The following is a 23,099-nucleotide window of genomic DNA, read 5'->3' on the forward strand; positions in this document are numbered from 1 at the left end:
GCTTCAAAATAGATTTAATACATTTCTTTCGTTTATTATGTTGACCCTAATATTAAACAAAAACCGTCAATAGCTAATCATCAAAAAACACATAATGGGTCAATTTTTTTGACCCTCCGCCCACCTTAAAAAGTGACCGTCCCCTGACTTCCGCAGAAGTGTCTAAACAGTTCTGAAGGTTACATTGTTAATTAATAATAAAAAGTAAATAAACTTGTTTCTATAACTCACTAACTAAAATAGTAAAATTGGTTCTTGTAGGTTATCCGGGCTGTGTAACCGTGGTCTTGGAAGTGGTCTTCCAAGACCACGGTTACACAGCCCGGATAACCTACAAGAACCAATGAACTCTGACCGTGAAAGCCTTCGACAATATTTTAAAATAGTAAAATCCATTTTTGCCAGTTTATCCCAATATGTGATGGCCTTTGCCCAAGTTTTTTTGAATTCTTCCATATCTTTTCCATGTAGGAATTCTGTTAATTTGGCCATCCTCATATACATCCATAGTTTCCCTCTCCAGTCGAGCGTAATAATTATTTCACTATTAATATACTTCTTCTTAATTGTATTTCAGTTCAACAATTACTTTGGTAAAATACATATTTTGTTCTGTGCAAATGGCTTTAGATACCTATTAGGTCCATAAATGACCGTATAGCATATATTCAACACAAAAAACAGCGACAATTTGTTGTTGACAAAGGACAGCTGGACATATAAAGGGCCCCATTACCTTAAGAACAACATAAGAACATAAGAAAGGCCCTGCTGGATCAGACCCAGGCCCATCAAGTCCAGCAGTCTGTTCCCACAGGGGCCAACCAGGTGCCTCTAGGAAGCCACAAACAAGACAACTGCAGCAGCACCATCCTGCCTGTGCTCCATGGCACCTAATATAACCGGCATGCTCCTTTGATACTAGAGAGAATAGGTATGCAGCATGACTAGTATCCATTCTAACTAATAGCCATGAATACCCCTCTCCTCCATGAATACGTCCACTCCCCTCTTAAAGCCCTCCAAGCTGGCAGCCATCACCACATCCTGGGGCAGGGAGTTCCACAATTTAACTATGCGTTGTGGGAAAAAATACTTCCTTTTATCTGTTTTGAATCTCTCGCCCTCCAGCTTTAGCAGATGACCCCATGTTCTAGTATTATGGGAGAGGGAGAAAAACTTCTCCCTGTCCACTCTTCAATAGCTTAGGGCCTCATCAAACCTAAATCTGGCCCTGGGTGGATTGGCTGCGGCTCAGTTTGTAGAGCGTCTGCTTGGCGTGCAGAAGGTCCCAGGTTCCATCCCGGGCATCTCCAGTTAGAGACTAGGCAAATAGGTGATGTGAAAGACCCCTGCCTGAGACCCTGGAGAGCCTTGGAGAGGGGCCGTGGCTCAGTGGTAGAGCATCTGCTTGGCATGCAGAAGGTCCCAGGTTCCATCCCCAGCATCTCGTTAAAGGGACCAGGCAAGTAGGTGATGTGAAAGACTCCTGCCTGAGACCCTGGAGAGCCGCTGCTGCCGGTCTGAGCAGACAATACTGACCAAGGGTCTGATTCAGTAGAAGGCAGCTCCATGTGTTCATGTGTGCCCTGCCCGAAATGTTGTTCGTCTTTTAAGGTGCGACTGGAATCTTGCTCTTTTTTACTGCTGCCGAATGCGGTGCACTTATTCTCGAGTAAGCGTGCCAAGTACGAAAGGCTTTGCGGTTTTACGCTACAGGAAATCAGGCCATGCTACAACCAGGGGAAGGGCTGTGTGGTCAGTTTGTAAGAGCGTCTGCTTGGCATGCAGAGGGGGCCAGGTTCGATCCCATGTGCCTCCAAGTAAAGGGACTAGGTAATGTGAAAGACCTCTACCTGAGACCCTGGAGAGCCACTGCCAGTTTGAGTAGACAATACTGATTTTGAACATATATGAACATATCAAGCTGCCCTATACTGAATCAGACGCAACCAGGGGAGGGCTGTGGCTCAGTTTGTAGAGCATCTGCTTGGCATGCAGAAGGTCCCAGGTTCGATCCCCTGCATCTCCAGTTCAAGGGACTAGGTAATATGAAAGACCCTGGAGAGCCACTGCCGGTCTGAGTAGACAATACTGATTTTGAACATTATATGAACATATGAAGTTGCCCTATGCTGACTCAGACCCTTGGTCCATCAGAGTCAGTACTGTCTACTCTGATTTAAACATGATGCTGGTAAAGGCTGCCCTACGCAATCGCACGGCCTCAGCATCTCACTTAACCTGCTGCAACCCCTGAAAAACACCTGCCAGTGCTTAGATCACGATGGGTAGCTGTGTTGGTCTGTCTATAACAGCAGAAAAGAGCAAGAGTTGTAGATGTCATAGTTCCGCTGCACACTGCACTGGTCAGGCCGCACCTGGAGTACTGTGTGCAGTTCTGGAGGCCTCGCTTCAAAAAGGATGTGGACAGAATGGAGCGGGTGCAGAGGGGAGAGACGAGGATGATCGGGCCTGGAGACCAAGCCCTACGAGGAAAGGCTGAGGGAGCTGGGAATGTTTGGTCTGGAGAAGAGGAGGTTGAGGGGGGACATGATTGCTCCCTTTAAGTATCTGAACGGCTGTCACTTAGAGGAGGGCAGGGAGCTGTTCCTGTTGGCAGCAGAGGAGAGGCCTCACAATAATGGGTTTAAATTGCGGGCAGAAAGGTACTGGCTGGATATTAGGGCAAAACTTTTTACAGTAAGTTGTTCGACAGTGGAATCAGCTACCCAGGGAGGTGGTGAGCTCCCCCTCACTGGCAGTCTTTGATAATCACTTGTCAGGGATGCTCTAGGCTGATCCTGCATTAAGCAAGGGGATGGATTAGATGGCCTGTATGGCCCTTTCCAACTCTGAGTCCATTAGCACCTTAACGATTTTCTGGTAGGGTATGGTTTTCGTGAGAAAAATGTTTTTTAAAACTCTCAACATTCTCTGCGCTGCTATGTCACCTACGGAAAAACCTGGAGATGAAGTAGGGTAGTGCTAAGAATTGCCAGGAACTCTATGGTAAAACGATGGCGAAGAAGATGGCGCTGCCCTCCCCCGCCCCCCTTCCCCACCACATAACCTTCTCGCAACCTTCTAACAATAGTGCTACTACAGAAAAGGTCCTGTCCTGGATCATTACCTGGTGAACATACCTTCTTCAGAAGCCAGCACAGGCTGTTCTACTGCAGTATAACAAATACTATGGGGCAAGCAACATACGGAGGCCATGGCATTCATATCCTGGGGCATGTGGTCAGCTGCTCTTGGAAAGAATGGTAGTCTAGAGCAGGGCTTCTTAAAGTTTTTCCACTCATGGCCCTGTTTCGCCCAAGAAAGTTTTACGCGACCCAGGTATATAGGTATATAATGGATAAACAAATCAAACAGATGAAGAGAGGGAGGGCATCTTGGCCATCTTCTGGTCACTAGGTGTGGGGGGGAGGTAGTTGTGAATTTCCTGCATTGTGCAGTTGGTTGGACTTGATGACCCTGGTGGTCCCTTCCAATTCTATAATTTACTGATAATAAATCATAAAGAAACCTTACTGTTGCCAAATTTTTCACGACCCCACGTTCAGTTACATGACCCCATATGGGGTCACGACCCACAGTTTAAGACGCTTTGGTCTAAAGGACCTGGAGTTCAGACCAAATGACACAGAGGATGTTATAAAAATGTACACTTTATTACACCTTCGGGTAGGATACAGCACAAGTTCTTCCAATCCTACTGGTCAAGTACAAATGTGTTATGTTCATAAAGATATTTACAAGTTTCTAACACACTTTGGAGGTGGAGGGAGGAAGAAAGGGAGGAGAAGAAATCTAAATTTTAATTTTCACTGTATGCGGAAACAGAAAGTGCCTCTGACGTAATCAAAAGCAGAACACTGACGCTATCAAATGCGGCGGGGCGGTGGGGGGCAGGTGTATCTCTATTTCGTACATTACATTAAGTTCATGCAGGAATTTTTTTTTCCCAAAGAGAAAACAATATCAACAATAAAACCAGGGCTACCCAACACATTAAAACTAACAGATGGAAGTCCGTGTAGCATACCGAAACGGGTGAAATCGATTGAGACCGGCATTCCTGAGCAAGCCCCACTGAAATGAACGGCAGCAGCATTCCATCTCCAATCTGCTTCTCTGCAAAACCTCCTTCGTTCCATGTAAAGTGCACTGGAAATATTCCTAGCAATTTCTGCCCAACGTCCGCAATTGTCTGGACTTACTGCTCCGGTGTCCACACAGCAAACGCTTTCAAAAACACAAAGCAATACAGTTTTGGGAAGGGTTCAAAACTGGCGTCGGCAGGGAGGAGAGAATCGAACATACAAATAAAGTTTAAACACAAACACACACAAACATAATATCCGTATAAAAATGAGCTTTCACGAAAAGTAATACGCTGCAGGAGGAAAACGTCAAGGAATTTAGGGTAGGAAGTCTGCAGAGAAGTTGGGTTCTGGGCTAACTTCAATACTGTCAGTAGATGTCAGATCAACGACACATCTGACTAAGACCACGATCTATAGGAGTTGAGACCGCCCCCCCCTCCCCACCAAAGTCTGGATGCCTCATGAAAAACAAGGACAAAAACCATTTGCTTAGCAATATTAATTGAAGTGTTCCTTTTACAAATTAAGGTGTGGGGGACGGAGGTACAATCCAACACACAGCTACTATCACACAGTATTCTTTTTTCGCCTCTCCAAAAACCCACATGCCTACGATAGTCATTATGTGAAAAATGGAATACGAGAGCCTAAGGATGGGGGGGGGGGCGCTTCAAAATGTACATCAAATAAAAAAAAAACGAACAAAACCCCCCACAAAAATTCAAACTAGCAAATGTTTCATTAAAAAGACTTACCAAAAAATGGAGCCTGGAATATGGTTCGTAATTACAGATATTTACAAATCTTCACATTTATCGGCTAAAGTACGCAAGGAGTGCTTTTGCTTTGTCCATTTCTGCCCCCCTCCCCGTTCAACAAAAGGCTTGCTGGAAAGCAACTTCCAAGCTTCTGGAAAGAGGACAGTTTGGCCATCCGTGACTGGGGGGCCCTGCTGCCTTTTCAGGGCATTCCGAGCCCACACTCGTGATAAGATTCCCTCCGGCAGTGACGGCAATTGCCTAGAATACACAGACAACATTCTACAAATACCGAAGAATAATCTCGTTGTTACATTTTGGTGGAAACAGGCAGCGATCGCGTTTTTAAATATTTACACGCTATACGTTTCGAACAAGCAAAAGGAAAAACGGGGACGCTCTTGCTGGAGCAACGCGGAAGCAAAGATTCCCGAAACACATTCTAGCTTGGAAAAGAGGTTCGCCGCAGAAGCAGCCGCCGTTCGGGTTCTTCCTGTGCGAACGGAGAAGACTCGCAGGCTTCGTGGAAGAGGTGGATCTTGCGAGGAACCTGCCCGACGCTTGCAGAAAGCCCGGAGGAGCTGCACTTCCCTGCTCCCTGCTCTCACGCTTCCCGCTCAACTGGGCTTGTTCGGTGCCTTTAGTCGGACCGGGGCCCTCATTTGCACTTTGGCTTGCTGAGTTTGGCTGTCGGCAGGTGCCGGGGCCTGGGTCGGGTTTGGCACCCCTGGGCCCTGGATCTGGGGCGATGCTGTCGTGACCACCTGCTGCTGTATCAGTTTCTGCTGGACCACTTGAGCGGTAGCCGTGGTGGCCGGGATCACTTGGACCTGCTGCTGCCCTGCCGTCGTCTGGGACAGGGTCACTGTCTGTGGCTGACCTTGAACCTGGGTTTGAAGAAGAAGAAGAGTTGGTTTTTATATGCCGACTTTCTCTACCACTTAAGGGAGACTCAAACCAACTTACAATCATCTTCCCCTCCCCACAACAGACACCCTGTGAGGTAGGTGGGGCTGAGAGAGTGTGACTAGCCCAAGGTCACCCAGCTGGCTTCATGTGTAGGAGTGGGGAAACAAATCCAGTTCACCAGATTAGCCTCCGCCGCTCATGCGGAGGAATGGGGAATCAAACCCAGTTCTCCAGATCAGAGTTCACCACTCCAAACCACTGCTCTTAACCACTATACCACGATGGGTTTGGGGAGGGAGGGGAGAGACCAATTAATTCACTAGCGCACAGCCCACTTTCTCGGCATCCAGACGTTCTCCTACAGGTTACGCTTCTCTGCTCTCAGCCCCCAAACATTTGGAAAGTGGAAATAGTTAAGGTGGGTGTCCCAGAATTCCTGCATTCAGGACCATGGATGCTATGTGAACAATGCACCCATACACCACATACACACACACAATTTTGCATCCACACACTGCAACTACTAGGACCTGAACAGACTATGCAGATTTCCCAAATTCTATTAATTTACACAATTCTGAAAGTGAATGCTGGCAATAACAAATTACTATTTTAGCGCACTTTCTAGGCATCCAGACGTTCTCCTAGAGGTTACACTTCTCTGTTCACAGTCCCCAAACATTTTGAAACTGGAAATAGTCAAGGTGGGTGTCCCAGAATTCCTGCATTCAGGACCATGGATGCTATGTGAAAAATGCACCCAACTCCCCCCCCCACACTCACACAATTCTGCATCCAAACATTGCAACTACTAGGACCTGAACAGCCTATGCAGATTTCCCAAATTCTATTAATTTACACAATTCTGAATGTGAATGCTGGCAATTACACATAACTATCTTAGCCAACACTAAACCCTTCTGGTGAATCTTACCTGCTGGGAAACGGACACCATTTGCTGAATATTGGCAACGGCCGCCTGCTGTGAGACCACTTGTGGAATCTTTGCAACCTTTAGAACATAAGAAAAGCCATGCTGCATCAGACCAAGGCCCATCAAGTCCAGCAGTCTGGTCACACAGTGGCCAACCAGGGGCCTCTAGGAAGCCCAGATACAAGACAACTGCAGCAGCATCGTCCTGCCTGTGTTCCATGGCACCTAATACAATGGGCCTGCTCCTCTGATCCTGGAGAGAATAGGTAAGCATCATGACTAGTATCCATTTTGACTAGTAGCCATGGATAGCCCTCTCCTCCATGAACATGTCCGCTTCCCTCTTAAAGCCTTCCAAGTTGGCAGCCATCACCACATCCTGGGGCAGGGAGTTCCACAATTTAACTCTGCGTTATGTGAATCTCCCACCTTCCAGCTTCAGTAGATGACCCCACGTTCTAGTATTATGAGAAAGGGAGAAAAGCTTCTCCCTGTCCAATCTCTCCATATCATGCATACTTTTATAGACCTTTAAGAATGATACAATTGGGAGTTGGGGGAGGGGGTGGAGAGGATTAGGGCTCTGGGTTGCAATGCAGCCCCTATTCTTCAAATATTTGTTTTCAGATTGTGGGCTCCACATTGATTCATTTGGGGATGGGGGGGACGTGGGGGGAGGACGCTGAACCAGTGCAAGAGTCTGGCAGAGGCTCTTGTGGTATGGACTGTTGGTGCTGATGACCGATTCCAAAGAAGGAGGGGGGCAAGTTTCCTGGTACCTGTATCTGGGTCTGGACTTGCTGGGTCCCACCAGATTTCTGGGCCTGAGAAATGGGGGTTGTTAGGAACTGGGTTTTGATGGCCGGCTGCGTGGCGTAGGCGACTTTCTGCTGCTGGGACGTCTGCTGCTGCGCCTGGACCGTGACTTGCTGTTGGTTTATCTGAAGAGGCAAAAATACAGTTCAGTGCGCTAGTTATCAAGAACATTATGCAGTGCCTGCATGACACTTTTTTCTTGCTCGATGCGAAGGCACTCAGAGCCCACTGAATCCGGCGCAGCGTCCATGGTGGAAAGTGCCGTCAAAATGCCGCCGACTTATGGCCAATTCAATGACCTTTAATAGGCATAGTACAAAAGACAGCTCATACAGATTCTCACGATCGAAAACAGACCGCACAAATCTCTGAAGAACAAACCAGGGCCCCTGCAGGGTATACAATACAATTAAGTATGAAATATATAAAATGTATCGTATTTTGGGATTAAACAAAAGGTTAAAATAAAGGATGCAAATAATCTAACCATCCAGCCAGACTATGATATAATAAACAATGATAATCATTATCATTGACCAGTCTCTAGATAAACCACATCACAGCAGTAGCTTGAAATATTAGGCAGGCTTCGAAGAGCCCCGTCTCAGTAACATTACCAACATTTTTGCAACCGAGGCAGTTGTTTCAGGCTTGTCATCGGACAGTAGAGCAGTTAACATTTGGCTTTTATTATTGACTAAATCAGTATCAAGCAAATCTAATAGACAGCCATTACGAAGGCCCTCACCCAGGCGACATTCCAACATAATATGCATAAGCGAGTGTTACGGCAACCCCTCTCGGGGTTTTCAAGGCAAGAGACATTCAGAGGTGGTTTTGCCATTGCCTGCCTCTGCGTAGCGACCCTGGACTTCCTTGGTGGTCTCCCATCCAAGCACTAACCATAGAGAATCATAGAGTTGGAAGGGACCACCAGGGTCATCTAGTCCAACCCCCTGCATAATGCAGGAAATTTCAACTACCTCCCCCAGTGACCCCAACGCCATGTCCAGAAGATGGCCAAGGTGGCCCTCCCTCTTAGCTTCCAAGATCTGACAAGATTGGGCTAGACTGGGCCATCCATCTCTCCAGTCTGCACCGTAAGGGTGTGGATCACTGTCTTCAAAAGTAAGCCAACAATTATGTTAGACTCCTAAGGTGCAGGCCTGTCAGCCAGCTGTCGCACAGAAAAACAAGAATCCGGTGGCACCTGAACAACTAACAACCTTTATTTCAATATGAGGTTCTGAAGGTCCCACTTCATCAATCAGATATTTGATCAAAAACCATACTGAGAAATGTTATGCGGCAGGTGGAGGGGGGGGAGGAGTGATGGTTTGGTGTGAACTACACTATGGGGCTTCTATGGGGCTTCTAAGCGTAAATCACAGTGGACAAGGGAGGAGTTGATGTACAGTGAGAAAAAAAAGTATTTGATCCCCTGCTGAATTTGCCCGTTTGCCCTCTGACGAAGAAATGACCAGTCCATAATTTTAACGGTTGGTCTATTGTAGCTGTGAGACACAGAATAACAACAGGAAAAACCCCAGAAACCCAGAAGACAAAAGTCAGAGATTGATGTGCATTATAATGAGTGAAGTAAGTATTTGTTCCCTTCGCAAAAGATGACTTAGTACTTGGTGGCAAAACCCTTGTTGGCAATTACAGAGGTCAGAGGTTTCTTGTAGGTGGCCACCAGGTTTGCACACATCTCAGGAGGTATTTTGTCCCACTCCTCTTTGCAGATCCTCTCCAAGTCAGTAAGATTTCGAGGCTGATGTGTAGCTACTCGAACCTTCAGCTCCCTCCACAGATTTTCGATGGGATTAAGGTCTGGAGGCTGGCTAGGCCACTCCAGGACCTTAATGTGCTTCCTCTTGAGCCACTCCTTTGTTGCTTTGGCCGTGAGTTTTGGGTCATTGTCATGCTGGAATACCCATCCTCGACCCGTTTTCAATGCCCTGGCTGAGGGAAGGAGGTGCTCACCCAAGATTTGACGATACATGGTCCCGTCCATCGTCCCTTCGATGCGGTGAAGGTGTCCTGTCCCCTTAGCAGAAAAACACCCCCAAAGCATAATATGTCCCCCTCCATGTTTGACAGTGGGGATGGTGTTCTTGGGGTCGTAGGCAGCATTCCTCCTCCTCCAAACACGGAGAGTTGAGTTGATGCCAAAGAGCTCGATTTTGGTCTCATCTGACCACAACACTTTCACCCAGTTCTCCTCTGGGTCATTCAGATGTGCATTGGCAAACTGCAGACGGGCCTGTACATGGGCTGTCTTGAGCAAGGGGACCTTGCGGGCTCTGCAAGATCTGTCCTTCACGGCGTAGTGTGTTACCAACTGTTTTCATGGTGACTATGGTCCCAGCTGCCCTGAGATCATTGACAAGTTCCCCCCGTGTTGATCTGGGCTGCTTCATCACAGTTCTCATGATCACTGCAACTCCACGAGATGAGATCTTGCATGGAGCCCCAGACCGAGGGAGGTTGACAGTTAAGGTTAGGGTTATCACCTTCTCACCAAGCTGCTTGGCAATAGTCTTGTAGCCCAGTCCAGCCTTGTGCAGGTCTACCATCTTGTCCCTGACATCCTTGGACAGCTCTTTGGTCTTGATCATGGTGGCTAGTTTGGAATCTGATGGATTGATTGCTTCTGTCGACAGCAAAACCGTAACCCTAACCCTAACCCTAATCTGGCTGGTTGATAGGGGATCAAATACTTATTTCACTCATTATAATGCACATCAATCTCTGACTTTTGTCTTCTGGGTTTTTGGGGGTTTTCCTGTTATTCTGTCTCTCACAGCTACAGTAAACCTACCATTAAAATTATGGACTGGTCTTTTCTTCGTCAGAGGGCAAACGGGCAAATTTAGCAGGGGATCAAATACTTTTTCCCCTCACTGTAGAAGTGGTAGGTAGTGTAATTCACAACAGCCTGCCCCATAACATTCCGTGGTATGATTTTCCATCACCTATCTGTCTGACAAAGTAGGCTGTGACCTATGGAAGAACATATTGAAATAAATGTTACTAGACTTTAAGGTGCCACTGGACTTTTGTTTTACAGTGATATCAACCAGACTCATTTCTACCTTTTGCCAGAATTCAAAGGCAGTCTTATCCAAGGAGAAGCGGGAAAGAGGAAAGAGACAGAAGGCGGAAAGAGCAGAAGGCGGAAAGAGAAAAGAGGCAGAAAAAGGAAAGAGGCGGAAGGCGGTGGAAAGAGACAGGAAGAGGAGCAGTTCCTCAGTAGAACAGGCTTCCTCAGGAGATAGTAAGTGCTCCTTCCCTGGAGGTTTTTAAGAAGAGGCTAGATGGCCATCTGTCAGCAATGACGATTCTATGACCTTCAGCAGATCATGAGAGGAAGGGCATCTTGGCCATCTTCTGGGCATGGAGTAGGGGTCAAGGGGGGCGGGGAGGTAGTTGTGAATTTCCTACATTGTGTAGGGGGTTGGACTAGATGACCCTGGTGGTCCTTTCCAACTCTATGATTCTACGAGGAAAGAGGCAGGAGGCAGAAAGAGGCGGAAGGCGGCAGAAAGAGGCAAGAGTTGGAAAGAGGAAAGAGACAGAAAGCAGAAAGAAGCAGAGACCTTTTGCTGAACGGCAGCTTGTCCTTGGGTGACCTGGGGCTGGATGGCCTTCTGCTGCTGGGACGCCTGGTGATGATGCTTCAGCTTCAAGAGCTGCTGGACGTGCAGCGGCTGGGCCACCACCGTCTGCCCTCCTGCACAGGACAAAAACAGAGAAGAATGGCACGCTCAGTTGGGCTCCTTCCAAGAGGATGCCTGGGATTCCCAAAGGACACCAGGCGCCCGGGTCTGACAACGGCTGCTGGAGGTGGTGATGGTTCTTACATTGTTGTCTCCGAGACCACTGCCAAAAAAAGACAACAGGACAAAACCAAACTGGGACACAAAGGACACATGCCAACTCCTCTCCCTTAGCTCTTGCAATCAGCTGCAGCAAACGTGTGGAAGGAGGCGGGGGTGGGCGGGAAGGGAAGGTTGCATCCAGCACGAAACATGTAGCACGGCACTTTTCCCAGCTACCCAAACGCTCCTTCCTGCAGTGGAAAGCAGAAGGCCCTGAATTTTAATTTGAAGGATTTTCAGGGAGTTTCCCACTCGGCAGCCTGAATGGCAAGAAAATGTGGCCTTCTTGAAGAGAACACGAGACCCAAAGCTAATGACTTGCAGTACTGTGAAAGCTTCATGAATCGCTGATCCATGGGGAAAGCAAGGAGCCATTCCCACAAGGTTCATGCCAGACTTTCTGACAGGCGACTGTTGAGGAACCCAAGGGTTTTGTGCTGCAGGATCGCAGCTATGGCGACTCTATCCCTGAAAATGGAGCTTAGGATGTTACAGGGCGACGCTAGGAAAGGTGATTTTTAAGAGCGCCTTAAACCAGTCACTTCAGCACTGAAATTCTGCATGCCTTCACTGTACCCTGCCCGACTTTGTTTTTAAGGAGAGATTTCTCTTTGGCCATTTTTGCATAGTAATTAGCAGAGCGTAACAGGCTGAATTGCCCCGCATATTTTTTTGAATTTTGCACACTGAACCGTCATTTCAGAAGTGACTGCGAAGCCGGCGCTTCACATTACAAAAGAGCCCATTTAATGCGACCTTTGGTGTTTGCCTCGAAGAATCCCCCTCAAGGAACAATGCAAAACAACAGAGGAGCGTTAGCTATGCATATGCTAATAGCTATCCAAACAGGAACAAAGGAGAAGGCGAGTGGGGGGAGTGGAACTTCTCTTTTTACGTCGGGACCGTGAAAAGACATTTTAAAAGTCGCATTTTAAAAAAGAGCTTTGAGCGGGCATCAAAATTGACCATGCAAAAATGGCCTTGGTTTCTAAGCAGAGATAACTGTGAAATAGCAGCTGTTGGGGTGATTTTCAGAGCAGGAGAGAGGAGGAATTCACCTTTACTAGAGATCTTCAGCCCAACAGTGGATTGGTTGGTTCAAACAAATACAGGACATTCAGATTCTTCCCTCCGATCACCCACCCTGCTTTGTGGCTCTCAAAAGCTCAGTACAAAACAGGTACTCATCTGTCTACTTTACGGGGTTGTTGTGGTATTGCTCTCAGGGAAGGAGAGAACCAAGGTTGAATCAATAGCCTTAGAATTGTTCCGATATTCCCCCCCCCCCCTCAATGCCTTGGAGTTCAGGAAACGGTCGAGATACCTGCTGCCTTCTGTGGTTGCCCGATGGCGACGCTAATTCCGGCAACGGTGACGGGGAGTGTGGTAACCCCTGCAGACGAGACCACGGCAGCTGGAACGGACACGACCGGAGGTTTCGCCAAAGCCACCTGGGCTGCTTGCGGCGTCTGGGCCTGGATCTGACCCTGCGCTTGAAGCTGGGAAGCAGCAACACGAGTCTAAGCAGTAAGGAATTGAGATTATTGCACAGGCCTATGGAAGAGTGGCTGAGTCGCTCGGCGGAGAGGAAGCGGTGTAGGGAGGGACCAGCAGCCAGTAAAGGTAAAGGTAGTCCCCACGAGATGAAGTCACATCCCATCGTTTACTAGGCCGACTATGTTTGGGGTGGGTTGCTGTCATCTACTCTTTACCCCCAGGAAGCCGGGTGCTCATTTTACCGACCTCAGAAGGATAGAAGGCTAAGTCCACCTTGAGCCGGCTACCTGAAACCGACTTCTGTCAGGATCGAACTCAGGTCGTGAGCAGAGCTTTTGACTGCAGTACTGCAGCTTGCCACCCTGCGCCACGGAGCAAGCAGCTGCTTTGACACGCAGAAGGCCTCGAGTTCACTCCCCTACGCTTCATGGAACTCTCACGCTGAGAGGAAAGATGCAAGCCGGAGACCGCCAGTTTATTTTACAACAAAAACAGATGCTCTCTTCGGGACTTGAGCCCTTCTAAATGTGTCAGCTCCAAATAAAAGGAGCTCAAGTAGCAGGAGAGGCCTTGCAGGGCCCAACGCCCTGGAGAAATCGCTGGTGGTGGGAGTAGACAGCACCAAGCGAGAAGAACCAAATGAAAGATGTGTCCTCCTTACGCAGGGAGGAGCCCAAGTACCCCAATCGGGTACACAGTTCATGACTCTCCCGGGGGATGGGGGGGGGGGAAATCAGGGGATGTGTGTAAAGTGACGTCAAGTCACTGCTGACTTACAGGCGACCCCCGTAGGGTTTTCAAGGCGAGACACGTTTGGAGGTGGTTTGCCACGGCCTGCCTTCGCATGGGCTGAGAGAGTTCGGAGAGAACTGTGATTGGCTCAAGGTCATCCAAGCAGGCTTCATGTGGAGGAGTGGGGAATCGAACCCCCTTCTCCAGATTAGAGTACTGTTCTTAACCGCTGGCTTGGATGTGTGTGAGTCTAACAGTTTTCTAACAGTTAGAGCGGCTCCTCACTGGAACAGGCTTCCTTGGGAGGTGGTGAGCGCTCCTTCCCTGGAGGTTTTTAAGCAGAGGCTAATGGCCATCTGTCAGCAAGGCTGATTCTATAACCTTAGGCAGATCATGAGAGGGAGGGCACCTTGACCATCTTCTGGGCATTGAGTAGGGGTCACTGGGGGTGTGGGGGGGGAGGTAGTTGTAAAATTCCTGCATTGTGCAGGGGGTTGGACTAGATGACCCTGGTGATCCCTTCCAACTCTATGATTCTATGAGTCTTCCCATTATACACAAAGAGAGTATATGCAGAGGTCGCCTCGGTCTCTCCGTGGGTTTTCTCCGCATTTTCCAGATTCTGGCCAAAAGAGCATCCAGAAAACACGGGCAAAATGCAAAGAAACGTGTGGGGAGAGCGAGGTGACCTCTGACGGTCGGGAAAGGCATGCATCATCAAAAGGAAGCCGTGCAGCAGTCGGCTGGGGTGACGGCAGGGAAACGTTCTTGCATAATAGGCCTTACTTTGTTTGTGTACAGTTTTCCAAGGAAGTTTAAATCCTCTCTCCTCCAAGAGAGTGACCCACGTTGCCGCGTTCCGCCACTGATAATGCCAACTGGGCAGCAACCCACCCACGCACCCCCCGATTACAGCCAAACGGGAGGTTCCCCCCGGAGGTGTGAACTGAAAAAACAGGCAACTCACCAGGCGAGCGACCTGAAGGTTGGTGACGGTGGTGCCCGTCAGGACTGCCCCGGGCCTCGGCGCCGCGACGGCCGTCAGCTGCTGGGGCTGCTGCTGCTGCTGCACCTGGACCTGCGCATTCTGCTGCGGGGCTCCTGCCTGTGCCTGCTGCTGGGCGGCCTGCTGCTGGGGGAGCTGCAGCTTCTGCTTCTGCAACTTGAGCAGCTGCTCCTGGAAGGAGAAAATGCAACAGGCCCCCCTGGCTGTCAATAACTCCGGTGCCAGGAAAGACAGTCTTGGCTGTCGGAAGCGGCTCGAAACATGCAGACTTCCATTCCTGGAGTCTGGGGGGAAAGGGCGGTCTCGCCTCTGGGACCTGTTCCGGTAGCAGAGTTGCTTTCCGCCCACTGGTGGTGGAACGGCCTCTTGCAATAGGGGAGGGTCCTTGTGCCAGAGAAAAAGCACCACCACTACCTAAATGAGGATTAACGATTTTGTAATAATTCACAGAATCACAGAGTTGGAAGGGACCACCAGGGTCATCTAGTCCAACCCCCTGCACAATGCAGGAAATTTACAACTACCTCCCCCCCACACACACCCAGTGACCCCTACTCCATGCCCAGAAGTTGGCCAAGATGCCCTCCTGCTCATGATCTGCCTAAGGTCATAGAAACAGAATTGCTGACAGATGGCCATCTAACCTTTGCTTAAAAACCTCCAGGGAAGGAGAGCTCACCACCTCCTGAGGAAGCCTGTTCCACTGAGGAACCACTCTGACTGTTAGAATAGTCTTCCTAATGTCTAGGTGGAAACTCTTTTGATTTATTTTCAACCCATTGGTTCTGGTCCAACCTCCTGGGGCAGAAGCTGTCAAATTGCAACCGATTTCTGGGTTGTGTCAAATTGCAACCGAATCATGATGACCCCAGGACCATAGGGTACAAGAGAAGCAGAGGTGGGTTTGCCATTGCCTGCCTCTGCATAGCAACCCTGGACTTCCTTGGTGGTCTCCCATCCAAGTACTAACCAGAACAGACCCTGCTTAGCTTCCCAGCTCTGATGAAATCTAGAAGAAGAAGAGTTGGTTTTTATAAGCCGACTTTCTCTACCACTTAAGGATCAAACCAGCTTACAATCACCTTCCCTTCCCCTTTCCACAACAGACACCTTGTGAGGTAGGTGGGGCTGAGAGAGCTCTAAGAGAGCTGTGACTAGCCCAAGGTCACCCAGCTGGAGGAGCGGGGGATCAAACCCGGTTCTCCAGATCAGAGTCCACCGCTCACGAGGAGCAGCAGGGAATCAAACCCGGTCCTGCAGAGCAGAGTCCACCGCTCCAAACCACCGTTCTTAACTGTTACACCACACTGGCTATCTAGATAGAAACACGGAGCTGAGAACAGCAGCCAAATCCAGGAGCGGGATTCTTGAGTTTGGAACGCAGCACCGGTTGGGCGGCTCTGTAAGGAGAAACTAACGCAACCCCCCAGGCTGCAGCCAGGCGATGGGAGGGACGTCGCTCTCACCTGCGACAGCTTCCCCACTGCTTTGATCTGGGCTGGCGACTGGGCCTGGGCCTGGATCTGGGGGACCTGGACTTGCGCTGCCGCCTGCTGCTGCTGCCGCAAGATCTGGAAGTGCGCCTGAGAGAGGGCCTTCCCCGAAAGCTGGACGCCTGCTGGAGCGGCTGAAAAAGAGAAACGTAGGGGGGAGGTCAGAGCTAGAGCTGCATTCTAACTCAAGTCCCAATCGTAATACTGAAAATTATATATGTCAATTATTGTTGTAACTATTGTGTGTGTTAAGTGCTGTTGTCGCTTCCGACTCATGGCGACCCTATGAATGAAAGTCCTCCAAAATGTCCTATCTTTGACAGCCTTGCTCAGATCTTGCAAATTGAGGGCTCTGGCTTCCTTTATAGAGCCAATCCATCTCTTGTTGGGTCTTCCTCTTTTCCTGCTGCCCTCAACTTTTCCCAGCATGACTGTCTTTTCCAGTGGCTCTTGCCTTCTCATGATGTGACCAAAATATGATAGCCTCAGTTTAGTCATTTTAGCTTCCAGGGTCAGTTCAGGCTTGATTTGATCTATAACCCACTGATTTGTTTTTTTGGCAGTCCACGGTATCCGTAACACTCTCCTCCAACACCCCATTTCAAAGGAATCTATTTTCTTCCTATCAGCTTTCTTCACTGTCCAGCTTTCACACCCATACAGGATCTAACCTGTCATTTCTTTGAAGTACGATTGGTTTTACAATGCGTATTGTTATTAGGCATGTTTATCATTTTCTGTTAATGCAGTCCTTGTTCTGAATTTGCTACTTTTGTGTAGTAGTAACGTCAGTTTCTTGCTTTCTATTGCTTTCTGTTTTATCTTGTTTCTCTCTATTATTATCTAAAAAAATAAATAACTATAGTTTAGAAATACTGAAAACGAACACGCTTTTACCTGGCGTAACCTGAGTGACCAGAGATCTCGGCTGAGTCTGGACTGGAGTCAGGTTGGTAGTCACCACAGCTGATGCCGTCACAGAAGTGACGGCTCGGACCCCTGGAGTTGACGCGATGGTCACAAGTTCTGCCGAGGCAGCAGGTGTGGCGGCTGGTCTCTGTTGGGTGTGGACCACCTGGGCGGTGGCAGTACCTCCAGAAGCCTACGGGAGGAGGCAAGATATTAATCTTCATAGCATCCTAATGGACCAATTCAGACCTCGCACCAAGAGGCAGTTTGCACCTTCCGTGCGCAAAACCGTGGCTTACAAGCATCGTGTCTGCTTTGGCCCTTCATAAGCTCAGCGCTGAGGGTCGCGAATTCACTCACGCTTGCATGGCATCGGGCGGAGGAATGACCCCAACAGTGGCTTGCCAATTCAGACATCATGCCAAATCCCAGTTACCAGAACAAACCCATGGTCTGCAAGCCCGCGGTTACCAATGCTGGCTTGCAGGCAGATAGAATCATCAGAGTGGGAAGGGACCACCAGGGTCATCTAGTCCAACCCCTCGCACAATGCAGGAAATTCACACCTCCCCCACACACACCCCCAATGACTCCTCCCCCATGCCCAGAAGATGGCCAAGATGCCCTCCCTCTCATCATCTGCCTAAGGTTATAGAATCAGCATTGCTGACAGATGGCCATCTAGCCTCTTCTTAAAAACCTCCAGGGAAGGAGAGCTCACCCCCTCCCGAGGAAACCTGTTCCACTGAGGAACCGCTCTAACTGTTAGAAAATTCTTCCTAATGTCTAGACGGAAACTCTTTTGATTTAATTTCAACCCACTGGTTCTGGTCCGACCTTCTGGGGCAACAGAAAACAACTCAACGCCATCCTCCATATGACAGCCCTTTAAGTACTTGTAGACACCCCTCTCAGTTTTCTCCTCTTCAGGCTAAACATACCCAGCTCCTTCAACCTTTCCTCATAGGACTTGGTCTCCAGACTCCTCACCATCTTTGTCACCCTCCTCTGGACACGTTCCAGCTTGTCTACATCTTTCTTAAACTGCGGTGCCCAAAACTGAACACAATACTCTAGGTGAGATCTCAGAGCATGGCTTGTCAGTTCAGACATCAAGCCATACCCCAAGTTAGACTGCCTTTGCTGAATTTCGGTGTGACTTCTGAAATTAGTCCAAATCTTGCATTTGCCATCTCTCTTTTGGAATTATTCTCACAGGGTCGGAAACATTGCATCAAGGCGAGTCCACTCACCCAAAGACTGAAACTGAAAGCTAGCTCGAGTGTGGGCATTTTAATGTGCCATTTTTACTAAAGACAGAAAGCTGTGCTGTGGCTGCAGAAAGAAACTGCGACCGGGTGAACAACTGTGCAACGCAATGCTAAATTAGGCCCTGATAAAACTCACCGCCAGCGTCCCGGGTATCACGGGCGATGCCAGACGTTTGTTGATGGGTTGAAAGCTCGCGGCAGGGGCCCCGGGCACGGTGTTCACGATCACGTTCCCGCTCACAGTCGCTGGAAGCAAAGCCAAGGTCACTCGGGGACCACAACGCAAACGGCCATCCTGGGTTTCCATTTCTCATGGCCCCCAACGCTCCATTACACCTGGCACCGCTTACCTGTCTGGATGCTTGTGCCGGTCACTGACGTCTTCATTGTGCCCGCCTGGTTTTAAACAAACAAACCCGAGTGAGAAACTGAATTGATACTGGGTACGTAAGAACATAAGAAAAGCCATGCTGGATCAGACCAAGCTCTGTCAAGTCCAGCAGTCTGTTCACACGGCGGCCAAACCAGGTGCCTCTAGGAAGCCCACAAACAAGACGACTGTAGCAGCATTGTCCTGCCCGTGTTCCACAGCATCTAATATATTAGGCATGCTCCTCTGATACTAGAGAGAATAGGCATGCATCATGACTAGTATTTATTTTGACTGGTAGCCATAGATAACCCTATCTTCCATGAACACATCCACTCCCCATTTACAGAACTACATACTCAGCACTTATTCATTAAGCATCTACTTGATAGGTTCTTGTAGGTTATCCGGGCTGTGTGACCGTGGTCTTGGTATTTTGAAAGGTCCTTCAGTGAAGGGCAGTGTCCTTCAGTGTTACTCCTCTGAAGATGCAGTTACAGTGTTACTCCTCTGAAGATGCCTGCCACAGCTGATGGCGAAGGGCAGTGTCCTTCAGTGTTACTCCTCTGAAGATGCCTGCTACAGCTGCTGGCGAAACGTCAGGAAAGAAAATACCAAGACCATGGTCACACAGCCCGGATAACCTACAAGAACCAATGAACTCTGACCGTGAAATCCTTCGACAACATCTACTTGATAATTAGCAGAAGTCCCAATAACCTTCACTGGACATCAAAAACCACTTAATCTGCCTAAGTCTGCCCGATGAGAATTTTATATCCTATTCTCAGACAAGCAGTACCAAGCTATGCACAACCGTTTACATTATAATATTTGTAGTGAGGAAATGACATAGAAGACACCTACTGGATCACATGTGCGGTCCCTGTAACCCAACACCCTGTTTCCCAGCCGGTTTCCTTCAGAGTTCTATGGGGAAAAGGCTGAGGAGCCTGGGACTTTTCAGTAGAGGAAAAAGACAATTAAGGGGAGAACATCATAGAGGTTTACAAAATTGTGCGTGGGATAGAGAAAATGTATACGGAGCCCTTTCCCTCGTTTCGCCCATATCATTAGAACTCAAGAGGCACCCAGTGAAGTTGATGGGCGATAGGTTAAGAACAGGCAGAAGGAAATACACAGTGAATTTAAGGCCACCTATTTATGACTGTATTATGAGGTGTTACTGATGTTTTTGATGTTTTAAAGGTTGTTGATGTTTTAATGATACTGATGATTTTATGTATTTTGGTGGTTGTTACCCGCCCTGAGCCTGGCTTGCTGGGGATGAGGACGGGCTACAAATTTGAAAAATAAATAAAAATAAATAATTAAATTGCAGAATTCACTGCCCAATGCCCAAAGTGATAGCCTGAGTGTAGAGAGCTTTAAAAGAGGGTTAGACAGATTCATGGAGGAGAAGTCCATCTGGCTATTAGTCATGGTGAATAAAAAGAAAATCCACACACACACAGGCAGCATATCTCTGAATCCCAGTGCTGGGAGACAGCATCAGTGGAAGGACTGAGCTGCTGTGCCCTGAGGGTGGCCCTCCAGAGGAACTGGTTGGCGACTGTGTGAAACCGGACTGGACGGACCGCCACTCTGATCCTGCAGAGCTTTCCTTAGATCACAGTGCTTCTTTTTCATCTGCTGCCCTGGGTTTTTTCAAAGGCCACCAAAAACAACAACAACAACACAACCCTGCTTTTGTACATCTTCCCTGCTTGGTCACCTACAGGAGAATCCTGCTCGCCCAAGGCGACCAGATGAGCATTCCTTTCCAGGCCCCGCCTCCCCGCGTCCAGAGCGCTCCTTACCAGTACTGCGGTGTTGGCCACAGTGGTGGCGGACGTCTGCACCACGGCCTGGGGCTGCTGGACCCCTTGGGCTTGAGCCGGGGGCTGAGGAGGAGCTTGCTGGCCGGCGGCTTGCTGGGCTTGCTGCTGGCCGGCTGGCTGCTGTTGCTGCTGCTGTTGTTGGGGACCCGCTTGCTGCTGGGCCCTCTGCTGCTCAGCCAGAGCCTGGAAATGAAAAGGGAAAAAAAGAATTCGAACCCAGGTCTCCAGGCACTAGACCAACACTCTTAATAACAGGTATTACACGGCTATCATTGGATTTTGCTATGGACCAGCATGGCTATCTACTTTTTTTTAAAAAAGTTTTATTAATTTTATAATATGATAGGAATACAAAAGGGAAAAAAGGGAATGGGTAAGATAAAAGGGTACCTGTCTTACCATATAGAAAAAGATAACAGGCATAAACATCTCATAGGCTAATCAAGCAAACAGTGTTATTGGTTTTTCTTTCTGTTGCTAGGGCTAGATTATACATATGTGTGTGTGTTAAGTGCCGCCAGGTCGCCTCTGACTCATGGCGACCCTATAAATGAAAGTCCTCCAAAATTTCCTATCTCTGACAGCCTTGCTCAGATCTTGCAAATTGAAGGCTGTGGCTTCCTTTATTGAGTCAATCCATCTCTTGTTGGGTCTTCCTCTTTTCCTGCTGCCCTCAACTTTTCCTAGCATGACTGTCTTTTCCAGTGACTCTTGTCGTCTCATGACGTGACCAAAATATGATACCCACAGTTTAGTCATTTTAGCTTCTAGGGTCAGTTCAGGATTGATTTGATCTATAATCCGTTGATTTGTTTTTTTGGCCGTCCACGGAATCCGTAATACTCTCCTCCAACACCACATTTCAAAGGAATCTATTTTCTTCCTATCAGCTTTCTTCACTGTCCAGCTTTCACACCCATACATAGTAATAGGGAATACGATGGCATGAATTAATCTAGTCTTGGTGGCCAGTGACACATCCTTACACTTCAAAATATTTTCTAGCTCCTTCATGGCTGCCCTTCCCAGTCTCAATCTCCTTCTGATTTCTTGGCTGCAGTCTCCCTGTTGGTTGATGGTGGAGCCAAGGAATAGAAAGTCTTGAACAATTTCAATTTCCTCATTGTCAAAGATTATACAGACAATCAAGAAATAAACACCCTCTACACGTAGCATATAATCTATTACAGTGGGCCTAGGAATTTCCTACTCTAAGCTTAGAATTACGTTGTTGTTTTATAATATCATGTTTCTGTTTTTGTTTCTGTTAACCTTGAACCTGGCTACCTACTTTTATAGGGTCTTTGCACTGTTAATGAATGCAAAACGTTACACCTTAATTTGGAAACTCTGAAATGTATCCTTCCAGATGGTTTCTAACTCAGGCAGAGCAATCCCCTCGCCCAGCCTACCTTTTTCTCCTTGGCTATCCGCTCCGCTCGGAGAGACGCAACTTGAATGGGAGGGAGGGGCTTATCATAATTGATTCCACTGGAAGGAAAGCGGAACAGATTAGCGTAGAAGAAGAAGAGTTGGTTTTCCCACTTAAGGGAGACTCAAACTGGCTTACAATCACCTTCCCCTCCCCACAACAGACACCCTGTGTCAGCTCTAACAGAGCTGAAACTTGCCCCAAGTCACCCAGCTGGCTTCATGTGTAGGAGTGGGGAAACAAACCCAGTTCACCAGATTAGCCTCCGCTGCTCATGTGGAGGAGTGGGGAATCAAACCCTGCTCTCCAGATCAGAGTCCACCGCTCCAAACCACCACTCTTAACCACTATACCACACTGGCTTAGAAGTTTGGAAAACAAAAACATGCAAGTTTGATCTCTATCCTATTTATCTCCCACAATTTCCATGGTCTCCTAACTTGGAGAAGGTTATTAACGGCGATTCCGCCCCAGGCCAGTGGCCAGTAAGCTGCCTACCTCTCTGCCAGAACAGACGTGTGCTTTGGATTCTTCTGGAAGGGATTCATACCGAGCCTGAAGCAAAACCCAGAAAATATTGTTTGTCAGGCAACATTCTGGACATCCTTTATGACAAGAGACCCTGAGATGCCACGCTTCTGAAAGGAGGGGGGCCCTGGCATGTGCAGGGGGCACAGCGCAATCATGCTTGTGAGTACATCCACAACAAATCTGTTGGTCGGGAAAAACACACGGGAAGCCTGCTGTCATACATGTGGTTGGAGTGTTCTGGAGCAAAACCAGAACAGAAAGGGGAAGAAAACCGTCAACCCAAGGAAATAAGACACCCAAGGAAGGTTGACAAAACGGCCTAACAGTATGAATATGTAACCCGTTCTGTAACCGATTGGTATTCATACTGTTATTAGGCCATTTTGTCAACCTTCTTTGGGGTACCTGGAGTGTGCTGGAAACATGGGATTCTGGGAAGCTTCTTCCATCCCCACCCCAATTTCACCAGTGAAGGGCTAATGCACACACAGCAAGAGACAGACCCCTGCGTTTCCACATTTTAAGATCTGAAGGAGATCTGATGCAGGTGGCAGAACCACACAGGAGGAGAGAAAGAGAGAAAGAAAGAGAGAGAAAAAGA

The 23,099-nt window shown here is 48.3% G+C and overlaps 1 protein-coding gene across 1 annotated transcript in view; it reads right to left on the reverse strand.

The window, feature by feature from the left end:
* Positions 1-5,490: 5,490 nt before the first annotated feature.
* Positions 5,491-23,099, reverse strand: part of EP400 (E1A binding protein p400) — a 78,630-nt gene continuing 61,021 nt past the window's right edge. The window contains exons 42-55 of the mRNA XM_056859077.1: positions 22,904-22,974; positions 22,466-22,522; positions 21,948-22,026; positions 20,515-20,718; positions 18,675-18,720; positions 18,461-18,570; positions 17,042-17,246; positions 16,118-16,278; positions 14,613-14,822; positions 12,741-12,936; positions 11,135-11,268; positions 7,496-7,657; positions 6,717-6,794; positions 5,491-5,760 (exon numbers count right to left, since the gene is read on the reverse strand). Of these exons, the coding sequence (XP_056715055.1) occupies positions 5,491-5,760; positions 6,717-6,794; positions 7,496-7,657; positions 11,135-11,268; positions 12,741-12,936; positions 14,613-14,822; positions 16,118-16,278; positions 17,042-17,246; positions 18,461-18,570; positions 18,675-18,720; positions 20,515-20,718; positions 21,948-22,026; positions 22,466-22,522; positions 22,904-22,974 (1,983 nt within the window). The remainder of the gene's footprint in view (positions 5,761-6,716; positions 6,795-7,495; positions 7,658-11,134; positions 11,269-12,740; positions 12,937-14,612; positions 14,823-16,117; positions 16,279-17,041; positions 17,247-18,460; positions 18,571-18,674; positions 18,721-20,514; positions 20,719-21,947; positions 22,027-22,465; positions 22,523-22,903; positions 22,975-23,099) is intronic.

The sequence above is a fragment of the Euleptes europaea genome, chromosome 13, assembly GCF_029931775.1.
Source record: "Euleptes europaea isolate rEulEur1 chromosome 13, rEulEur1.hap1, whole genome shotgun sequence".
NCBI lineage: Eukaryota > Metazoa > Chordata > Lepidosauria > Squamata > Sphaerodactylidae > Euleptes > Euleptes europaea.